Genomic DNA, 11,295 nt, shown 5'->3' on the forward strand with positions numbered 1-11,295 from the left:
TTCTGTAGTTGCCAATATTACTTTACGTAGGACATTAGAATAAATATTCACAACTCTCTTCGTACTTTATTTTTGTTCAATACTTGAATATAAATTGGAAGTTTACATTCATATTTTTGTTTGCTAAGGCGAGTTAGTATAGTAATATAATTTTTTAAATGTATATTTCCCCCCAGCATAATGTGTGTCATAATCATAAGGATTCAATATTTTACATGGTATATTTTATCATGCTGTAAAAATAATTATTATACAATATACATATTTGTTTGTAATATTTTTATTAAAATTAAACTGTCTATTATTACTTATTAATTAATTAATTAACTATAAGCTTTGGGTTGATTTAAATTAAATCGAAAAAATGGTATTTTAACAGCAGTAGGTAGACAAAACATTTTTGTTCCAGGAAAATAAAACATAAAATTGCATTTAAATTATTTGCTAACGTATTATACATGATCGACAACGTTTTTCAAGTATATTTTTTTCTAATTCATAACTATTATACACATTTTTTTGCTACGATGTAAAGATGGAAAGGTATTGGAATTTTTAGTTTTAGTTCATTGAAAATTATATTATTTTATAATTATGACCAAAACAAATTTTTCATTGCAATTTCCTAAGTATTAAAAAACAATTTACTTACTTAACATGACTAATTTTCAAAACCGAGTCGACCTATTTCGATACCATATTTTTGTTTATTGGAATACATTTTTTACCCTATTAAAATTGCCAGTTTTATTGTGGTTATTTAATTATTAAGTAAGCACCTAAAGAAATGTTGATTTTGATTAAATATTTTCTATAAATTGTCAAATTTGAATTTGTTTTAAATCAGTACTCACATTTTATTATAGAGAGTTTTTGATTTGAGGGAGAGAAGAACTAGTCTAGAATCAAAATAATTTTCAAGAGTTGGTTAAGTGCACTCTTCGAAGAGCACTGATGCTTATAAATTATAATGAAATAGCTCATCTAATTTAATCCTTCGAGATATAACTAAACAGCAGGAAACGCATAATAAAATTACGTTACATTCAATCTTGGCAAACATGTAATTAAAATAATACTTACACTCAACGGCGTAAAAAAAATACATAATATATAATAATGTTGTTATTTTATATTGATAAATAATAAATTAAACAGAGAACCATTTTATTTTAATTATAAATTACAATATTCTCTTGTACATAATTTTGTAACAGGAGTACGCGTATGAAAATGTTCTATGCTTCAGGCAATTAGTCACTATGATTTTGACTATACATAATAATAAATTTGGAAATTTTAACTAATGTATTACAAAAGTACGTCGCAGAATGTCAAAATTTCCCTATCATCAAGTCTCAGTGCTGTTGTCTCGTTCGGTTTGATGTTTTTCAAACCAGTTTTTTTTTTACTCGTATGGTATTTCATATTTTCTATTTTTTTGAGAAAATCGTTTTTATGCCTATATCTACGTAATTCACGAGAATATATTTTTATTAATTAACTATGGATGTGAATTTCATTGTGCCGTCGAAGAATCCGTCGACAAATTTCATAATAGACTTTTCTGTTATGTCTATCCCGTACTCCATTATTGATATCCTACCCATAGGTATATCTATGCACGTCAGCAAAGGAACTGCGTCATCGGTCAGTCTTGCGAAATTTCTCAGCGTATCAGATGTCCCGTCCTGTGATCGAGATAACGATGAATGCACAATAATTATTAAATAGTAATATTGAATATGTGTTTTTCAGCGGTGCTTACGTCGGGCGCTATGAAAAACAGAAGATCGTACAATGGGTTTTGTTTAGTTTTGGTAACTTGCTGTGCCACGGGTAGTAAAACGCCTTCGGCCAATTCCATTTCCTCCTCCTGGTCACCTTCGATGAACAGCACGATAGCCGGGTAACTCTGAAGTTTCGGTAACAGTCTCGAGGTCAACGCATAGACCAAGCGAATTTTCCACGGAAAATACTGTGCAACATAATGATATCGGTTTCTATAATCTTCGACAGATTATTATAACATGTATATTAGACTGTGTCTAAAATTGTCTTACCCCCCCCCTCTCTCCGCTAATCGATTGTAGTCCATTCAAAGGAGAAATCCCCAAAATATCAAATGTCTAGCTCAACTCTAAGTATTTCCTAGTATTTTTTTTTTTTATTTGCACAAGATTGACACGGGAAACTTTAGTTTTTTATTAAAACAATTCTAACTTGAAAACTAATCACCATTTTGCAATTTAAATGAGACCACACCACACCACCTGTATTTTGGCCTCAAAACTCGTTGTGAGGAGGACAGGTTGTACTCGTATTAGATTTACAAAATGTTTACAGTAGACAGCTAGAAACTTTACCTGTGTCGTAGCATTTTTAAAATTTTTTTTTTGATAACTTAAACACAGTGCAAGTTCTTCGTGCGTAAAGATTTTACTGTGAATATTGACCGCATAAATTTGTCCCTCGCAAAGCAGTTTTGATGAGAAAAGTTGTAATGTATCCTACATGAATGACTGTGATTGTTTGACAAAAAAAAATTACAAACAATAAAGAATCCTCATTAGTCATTACTGTACTAATAAGTATAAACTATAGTTCAAACTCTAAATTAAGATTTTGCGAAAAATTGCAAATACCCTACTCCTTAGAAATGGACGAAGTGGCTGAAACATGACACTTAGATATCCTTCTTTTGATATTTCGTAATAGACAAATTTGTAACACATTACAGCCCATTGAAACTGATAAAACTCAACTTGCAAAAAAAAAAAGAAGAAAACCATAACAAGGATATTCAAGTGTCGTATATTTTCAGCTTGTGAAAATGTTGATTAGTTTTCAATTCTATGGTTGTTGAAATGAAAAATTCCAATGTTAATAAAATGCAGAAATAAACAATTCACGAGGAAACACTTAAGAGTTGAGCTGAGGATCTGAAATGTTGAAGATTACTTATATAAATAGACTACATTCAATTTGGGGAAGGGGGGTAAGCCTTAGGAAAAACCAAAAAAAAAACAGTTTAATATTATATTATATCGGACACGGGATCATTTACCGATCCGTCAGGATCATCGGCCACTTCGGGTCGGCCGCTTTCGGTGATAACACTTCCCGCACTGTCGACTAATACTAAATGAGGAATGCCGCGAACATTGTAACATTCCGTCAGGTCTTGCCGCAAAGCAGTGTCCGCGTAGGGAATCGACGTCCAAGGCATGGAAGACGCGTGCGATTGAAACGACTGTTCGCTCCTAAAACATTTGGTATTTGGATTAATACGCTAATAAGTGGTACAGTACGGTAATGAATAAACATTTTTAAAAAAAATATCAGCACAGTAATGTCGGGGCATTGCGGGACTGTTGGAATTGTATTACTTAAAACACAAAAAAAAAAAACACATAGTTGGACCAACTAAAATTATATAGTTAATATAAATTGACACAAAAATAATAATATATAATGGACACAATAAATTTATTGTTAATATAACTAAAAATTTAGTTGGCTAAACTATTCATTTAGTTGTACATGTGGCTTTAGCCTCTAGTTACGACTCCGTGTGCCCCTACTAAATGCACCATATACCTAGTTAGTTAACCACAATTTTAGAAGGTCCAACTATGTACTTTTATCTGTGATCGCTTTCTATGCAAATCTGTAGATGATAGAAATATTAAAGATCAATAAAAATCGTCGTGATGTGATTGAAATATTATCATTTAATCATTTGAACGAGTACGAATAGGATTGATCGTCTTTCTATCCCAATAATTTTTTGTCGTTGATACCTGTGCACCGTAATCAGCAATAAAATATTTTGTCAGATACCTTTTGTATGTTATTCACTCACATGTAGCCACCAAGAAATTTAATCCGATCACTTGATCGCAAGAGGTGTATTTTCCCTCTTTATTTTTGGGTTTTTCTTAATTCGAAAAAATTGACTACAGTGAAGTTTTGAGAAAAATGTACGTGTTATAGCAGCAATCTACCTTCATCTTCAGGCCAAATTAAAACTACACAAATATAAGCGAAATAAAGATAAAGTTTCTACCCTTTTTGGGGGATAGATATTTTCTTGGGTTTTTACTATATAACGGTAGTACTTATCTAAAAAAAAATATCCCACACAAGTTTTTGAACTGTTTCCCATCTACATTTTCGCGCCAAAGCGATTGTGTAAAAGCAATTTTAACACTTTTAATTAAAGTCTGTGTCTCATTATATTAATACGAAAACTAAACAACGTAGGTATATTACCTGTCAGAACTAACGAAAATAATCTCAAATTTGTATCTTTTTCGTATGCTGTTGTAAGCCTGCAAGAGTTGCGGAATAAATGCTTTACAAGGAGGACACTGAAAAAATAGTAAGTAATATTTCAATTGTTAATGTTCACCATTGGATGGCTTCTTCACTTAAGCTAATTCATGTTATTATTCTTGTTACCTTTAACACTCACTGTAAACAAATTGTTTACAGATTGTATTACATTTACAAGGTTAAAAAAAAAAAATGTTTATGTTTTGAATTGTACATTTTCAGTTGTTTCATCTCATTCGCTGACGTTTAAGATTACTGCAGAAGTCATCTTTTAGAATTAACTTATACATTTTAAGCAGTATTAAATGCTAACGTTTTAGCTTCAAAGTTGACTTCTGTACTAGATTCAAAACTGAAGTGTTGTAAATAATACCAACATAATTACTAAATAATAAATAATAATAATTAAAATATTTTTTACTATGCAAATTAGATAACTAAAAGTAGATGAAGTTACCCAGTGAGCGGAAAATAACAAGCCGTAAACAGTTTCTTTATCGTGTCTCGAAGACAGCTTTAAAGTTTGTTGCCAAATTTGGTCATTCCAAAAATCTGTCCACGGAAATTGTTTACCGCTATCGATTAGCTTTAGGCAATTTTTTGTGTAGATTTTCTCCAATCGATCGTCGTTCAGGATTACTTGAGTTTCAGAAATGCCAACGTTGTACTTGTGTCTTAAACGAATCTGAAAACAATAATGATTAGTACAAATGTTTGAAATTATATAATTGCACATATTAGTATAATAGTTAGTTTATAAAACGTATTGAACATATATATTTTGGGCTAATAACTCTAAATTGTTATTTTGATTTTTTTATAAATTAAAAATTGTATTAAGTATTTTTTTCCGGAAAATGAAATATTTGTAGTTTTATAATAACTTATATTATACACAGAAATCTTTAAATCCATATTAGATATTTAGTAAACCCACAAAGAACACTCAACACCTAGTATAATATGTTACATTTTATACACCAGGAGACATGTCTTTTATTTTATATAAAATATGACATATTTTTCTATCATAAATAAAATTTGGGGTTTATTTTGTAATTAGGTGAATAATTTGAACCTCGTTTGTGTTGAATAACAGACACAACTTACACATTATTAAATTTGATTTCATCTAGAAAAGGCGAGTTTAATAAGTGGCTGCCGAATTATATTAGAATTAATTCTTCCATTTTTCAGTTAACTAAAATAAAGTTGACTTAACTGACTTTTAAGTCGAAAATACTACCTATTCAGTGGACTCTACTATAGAGTCAACTACAAAATGTTGATCATCATTCTTTTGGTCCAGTGAATAAAAATATTATGGTTTATGACCGGTTAAGATTTATGAAATGTATTTAAAGACAACAATAATAATTGTACCTATACTTGAAGTAGTTTCAAATAATGCATATGTGAAAATATAAAATATGTCATTATCCTATACAGGCATTAATAGGTAGTCTCAGGGATAACTTTTTGCTGTTAAAATATTGACGGTTTTATATTAACTTCAATATTTCAACATCGACTTGAACAACATCAACATTTTACAACAATATATTACAATAATAGGCAAAAAAAAATGTGTACATTACACTCGACAAACCGAGTTCTCTTCAAGGTTTGTAAATAAGTAAAGCAAGTGGAACATAGAGAGGGGTCTTATTTAAGAACACCTTTAACGATATTGTGGGTTCTTTGGACAAGTTCTACAGTAAAAGAAAATATGAATAATATACAACAATATGCGATGTACGTTTTAGAGTAACGGGAAGCTACATTGCTTTTTAAGTGTTGTGCTAAAAACTGTGATAATAAAAATAAAACTATTATGTAAAATGTGTAATACAGAGTGTTTCAAATGCCGGATGCGGTTATGTTTATATGGTAGTAGGTATTGATTCAACAATAGTCGCTAAACGTAGTGGTGACTACTAGGGTTGGAGGGTCGTTTAACGCGTAAAACTGTTATGAATCAGCTATACTACATTGTATACATATAACTATATATTTACACATTTTTCTCTACAGGGTGCTTATAAGACAATCATTTTCTTTGGGAATAATTACAATTTTGTAGTTTTTCTTTTTGAAGACAGTTTAATTTATGACGTTTTACAGTAATAAACAATATCCAAACATTTATGTTTTATATTTATAAACTCTACCAACTTTTAAACATGAATAGTATCAAATATTTTAATGACTTTTTTATATTAAGAATAATAATTTATTCAACATTTTGGCTGGTCGATAACCAACAAAATAATACTTAAGACCATCATTTCGGGCGACTAAAACTTTATTAACATTAAAAATAATAATTATTCAAAACTGGTTATCGACCAGTCAACATTTTCAGCAAATTATTGTACTATACAATACAAATGTAATTAAATATAATGTACGCGACGATTTATGTTTCAAAAGATTGATAGAGCTCTAGAAAATATTTTAAAAAAAGTAAATATATCACAATTTTATAGTATTGTAAAATAGCAATGTAAATAAAATTGAAAAAGGAAAACTACAAAATTTCACTATCAATGGACCACCCTGTATACATATACATATCCATATGATATGATATCAGGTGCGTGTTGGGAGATTCGTGAGGCAGTATATACTGCTATAACTAACCCCCTTTCCCAGAGATAAAATGCAAAAAAAAATTACGAAGGGTGCCAAATCCTGGGGAGAAGTCGTGGCGATTATACCAAAGTTTGAATGGGAATACTGTCCGCGATGACTGCCAGCAAGGGGGTTGTTGATATATATTAAAATTACGTGCCCGAACCCCTGGGGATTTCTAAATCGCACTTACGGGACTGTACGATGGCACGTACACAAGCGAACAAGCCTCGTGCGCTCATAATACTTTAACCCCAAGGCCCCAATCCAAACAGAAACATTATTATACCGTCTGACGTAATATGATATAATATTATTGGGTAATATTTACAGTTCTAGCTGCAGACAAATAACTACCACCAAAATATATACCAATAAGACGTTTTAAGTTAGTAAAAGAATTACGGGATTATATTTTATTATCTAGCAGAAATGATCAAAATACTTAACTTTTGGTATTTATTACCAAAATGTAATGATAACACGCACTACTTTAAACTAATACTAATTTATATTTAATTTATTTTACAAAATATGTTTAAAATAACAATTAATTTCATCCATTTTGACTCGACATAAATGTTCGTACACCCTTACTTTGTACGACGGCGTTTCATATTTAAAATACAATTATACTAAATGGGGTTTTTGATTATATTGTCGAGTTGCTTTTATCTCTCATGCGTTTAATACAATTTACAACTAATTTAATCATTATAATATAATAAAATTGTTTTTTAATAGCATAAACCACTATAACCTCAACAGAAGACAGTTTTCTTTAAATTTTGATAGGTACATATGCATATCTGCAAATTGTGTCTAAAATTAGTATTAGTAAGAACCAAAATAAATCTACTTTTTAATATCTTATTATTTTTTTTAATCATCTGCGTAATATTTAAAATACACTGTTCAGTGATTTTACTTTTTTAAGTATAGTTTGTAAGTTTAAAAAAATAATTCAAAACTATTTTAAATAGGTATTGTTTTGTTAAACTTTGACTAATTTCAGAATTATTACAAAATTTTGATTTTTGTTTTGTAAGTTTTTTACAATTTTGGAGGTTATTAAAAAATGGTGTAATAAATTAAGCCAAAGAAAATCTAAATTCATATTCGGACTAGGGATAGTTATTAACTATACTATAGTTAATTACTTATTTCAACCAACGTTTGAGTATTTTATCGCCATTTATTAGGATAACAAATATTTTTACTTCAAGTGTGTAACGTTAAATTTATCACCCTGTACCTCCGTTTTACAATTACCATTAAAAATATTAAATATAATTATAATATAGTTACCAACCAGTCAAAGTTTCAAAGGTTGATAGAGCTCTAGAAAATACTAAAAACCTATAGAAAATATTTCATAGTTTTATAGTATTGTAAAATAACATAAACAAACTTTTTTGACGAAAAGAAAATCTACAAAATTTCAACTATTTTGTAGAAAATACTGTGTGTCTTACGTCAAATGGATCACCCTGTATTTTTACTGAAGAGATAAAGCTAAGTCGATAATAACATGAACGTTTGTTTTTATTGACTTACTCTCCTCTCCGTGTAGTCGTAAAGGACGGCATGCCACGGGACGTCGTTGGTCATTTCGTCGAATCGTTCTCGGTCGTCGACCGCATCTGGATAGCATATCTGAACGATGTCGAGTGTTTTGTATACTCCGTTGGCCGAATCGTATAGATCTCGCAACGCTTGATCATCCCTCTGTTGACGATCACTTCCGATCGGGACGAAGTACAATGCGATCAATGAACCGCTGAACGTCGTTTCGTCCAGGGAAACAGTCGTCGAACGGTGTAGTAAGCGATCGCCGAACAATTCTTTCAACCGCTTTGCACGTGATTCGACAGCCATTATATAACTCGCGTTATCCCTGTAAATAATGAAATATAAAAACGTTATACAGGGTGATCATTACCCTAACGTCAGACGAACATTTTCCCTTAAAGTTTAAAATTTAAGACGGGAGGCGGTGTAGTGAAGTATAGTAATACCTATAGGTTCATGTAAAAGTAATACTACACTCCACTTTGCTTCATATCCTAAGTATTAATCTTTAATAACTTTAAAAGTAATTATCCAAAACGGGTTTTGAATAACAAGACTGGTTATCCACCAAAAAAAAAAAAACAAAGTACAAAAAGTATTTCCAATATTACCCTTCCCTGGACTTGAATAATTTTCCAAAAACCTTTAATTTTTCTTTTTGTATTCTTTTAGCAACTAAATTCTTAACAAAATGATTTGCATTGCAAATCTACACATCTTTCACATGACAACACTTTAATTTATTTTATTACTGAAAAATAAATTTACGTAGATATAGTTGATATTACGCTTCCCCGTTTATTGCCTAAACTCTAGAAAGCTTTAAACTTTTGAAATAATATTGTTTAACTGATTTTTATACAAATCATTATTTTTAATAAAACATTCTTGCATTAATAAATAATAATAATTAAAGAGTAGTTTTCTAATAATACATTAATATAATTAATGTAAAAGAAACGGATATATTTTATACATCTTTTTTTAATTAAGACCACTGTTCGTCTGAAAGTTTAAAAATATTAAACTTAACTATAATAAAATTATTTAACCTATTATAAAAATCATAAAAACCATAAAACCAAAAAAATATCATTGTATGTGCATCAGACAAAAAACATGCTAGGCACTTATATAGTCTATTAAAAATTGAACATGTTATTGACCATTATTGAAAGATAATAAAATAGATTTAACTATTCGCAAACTGACATTTTTACACAATAAGTAATTTATAAGGTCTTAGTCATTATTTTTTTCGAAATTTTAGCATTTTAATAGATGTATTAAGATGTTTGTTGCACCTTGCATTTGGCAATTGACAATTCAGACAATTGCAATAGTCTGAAAATTGTAAATTTTAGTGAAGTCTTCTACAATATTAATAAATATGATTATGATTTATGTTCAAGTTCTGTATTATGGAAAATCTGAAATTCCCAAACTTCTTGGAACTTTACCCAAACGTATCATTCGTTTTATTCAATAAATGTGTAATATCGTGTTATAATAAGATAAATTAATTATAAACCAAAATTATAATGTATAAATTCGTAAAAAAAAATTCAGGCGAGTTTAGCACATGCATCCAGATTTACCTTTTGACTAGGACCCAGATAATTTTCTTTGTATTGGGTAAGTAAATAATTTTAAATCTCATATAATAATTTCTTAACTTTCTTACGCCATGACGATTCTGTCGACCATTCGTCTTTTATTATAAAACGATAGTTCGTAAAAATCTAGATTTTTTTTTTTTATATTCTCATTTGTATGTGTCAAAAAGTTCACTTACATTTACCATAATTTGACTTTAACAGTTAACATAATATTTAAATGCAAATAACACAACTGTGTACTACCTATAATAAAATATGACAAGCGTGGTGTGAAGCGAGGTGGATAAAATCGATACGGTAGCTATACATAATACATAGTTTAATAAAAAAAAAAACATTATAACACTTACTTCAATTTATTTGAAACGCTTGTCCATAGTAAAATTTAAAAAGCACGTACACGGACTTGGATCTTAAATAGCAGAACTCACTCTTTGCAAAATCATCAAGAGTCGACTAAGCCAAGTGTGAACGAAACGGCGCCACGACACGTACTGACTACTGAATAACCCTCGAGTACAAGGCCGAGGGACCTTTGTTGCGTTGTTTATACTTTAAGTACATGTATGAAAACAGTATGCCCCGTACAAGGGAGAAAAAATCCCTTAACAAGACTTTCAAGTAAACCATTTTCTCGCTAAATACGACCAAAACACTTACGACTTCCAAGTACCTACATACTTGGCACTGGCGTTTAATTATTATTAAGAGTATGAGTACAGGGTTATCCGAATTTCGTAGTACAATGTTAATATCAAAGAAATAATTATTTAAAGTCGAAAAAAGTTTTCTGATAAGATCCTTAATGTATTTAACGATAAAATAGTATAATAAAGGGGAACGGAAAGCGCTATTTATTAAGGAGCAAAGGATAGGCAATATATGACAAAAATTGATCTAATAGTAACATTTTTAATATGCCGACTAATTTTAAAGCGAACAAATATTAAGTTTTCATAGCTGTAAAACTTTAAGTTGTTCTTCTTGGAGTTATTGATCAAAAATTATTCGTAAAATGTGTATCTATTGGACGGATTTTTTTTTTTGTTTATGTGAAGCTTACTTTTTTCTGTATGGAGGCTAAAAGGCCGATTTTTAAACTAACTATTAGAAAACTAGTTAGATTTTTTAG

General features: G+C 29.7%; 1 protein-coding gene across 1 annotated transcript; it reads right to left on the reverse strand.

Annotated features, from left to right (window-relative positions):
• Positions 1–1,122: 1,122 nt before the first annotated feature.
• On the reverse strand, positions 1,123–10,644 carry LOC126843436 (nucleoredoxin-like). Its single transcript, XM_050580987.1, has 7 exons — positions 10,514–10,644; positions 8,530–8,869; positions 4,796–5,023; positions 4,276–4,373; positions 3,068–3,263; positions 1,769–1,978; positions 1,123–1,691 (listed from the first exon to the last, which is right to left on the reverse strand). The coding sequence occupies exons 2-7, from the start codon at positions 8,848–8,850 to the stop codon at positions 1,497–1,499; spliced, it is 1,248 nt and encodes a 415-aa protein (XP_050436944.1). The 5' UTR covers positions 8,851–8,869; positions 10,514–10,644; the 3' UTR covers positions 1,123–1,496.
• Positions 10,645–11,295: the final 651 nt, after the last annotated feature.

Source organism: Adelges cooleyi, unplaced genomic scaffold (assembly GCF_023614345.1).
Source record: "Adelges cooleyi isolate 19-005CV unplaced genomic scaffold, UGA_ACOO_1.1 ACOO_flye_CR_arks_rails_tigmint_CR_PRNA_108, whole genome shotgun sequence".
Lineage (NCBI taxonomy): Eukaryota > Metazoa > Arthropoda > Insecta > Hemiptera > Adelgidae > Adelges > Adelges cooleyi.

What these genes read in the sequence shown, in the direction of transcription:
- LOC126843436 (XM_050580987.1), bottom strand. Translation starts at nt 8,850, where the DNA reads ATGGCTGTCGAATCACGTGCAAAGCGGTTGAAAGAATTGTTCGGCGAT. An exon ending in ATTTTCGTTAGTTCTGACAG is followed by an intron (nt 3,264 to 4,275) that starts GTAATATACCTA and finishes CAAATGTTTTAG; the next exon opens with GAGCGAACAGTCGTTTCAAT. An exon ending in TGTTTTTCATAGCGCCCGAC is followed by an intron (nt 1,692 to 1,768) that starts GTAAGCACCGCT and finishes TCTCGATCACAG; the next exon opens with GACGGGACATCTGATACGCT.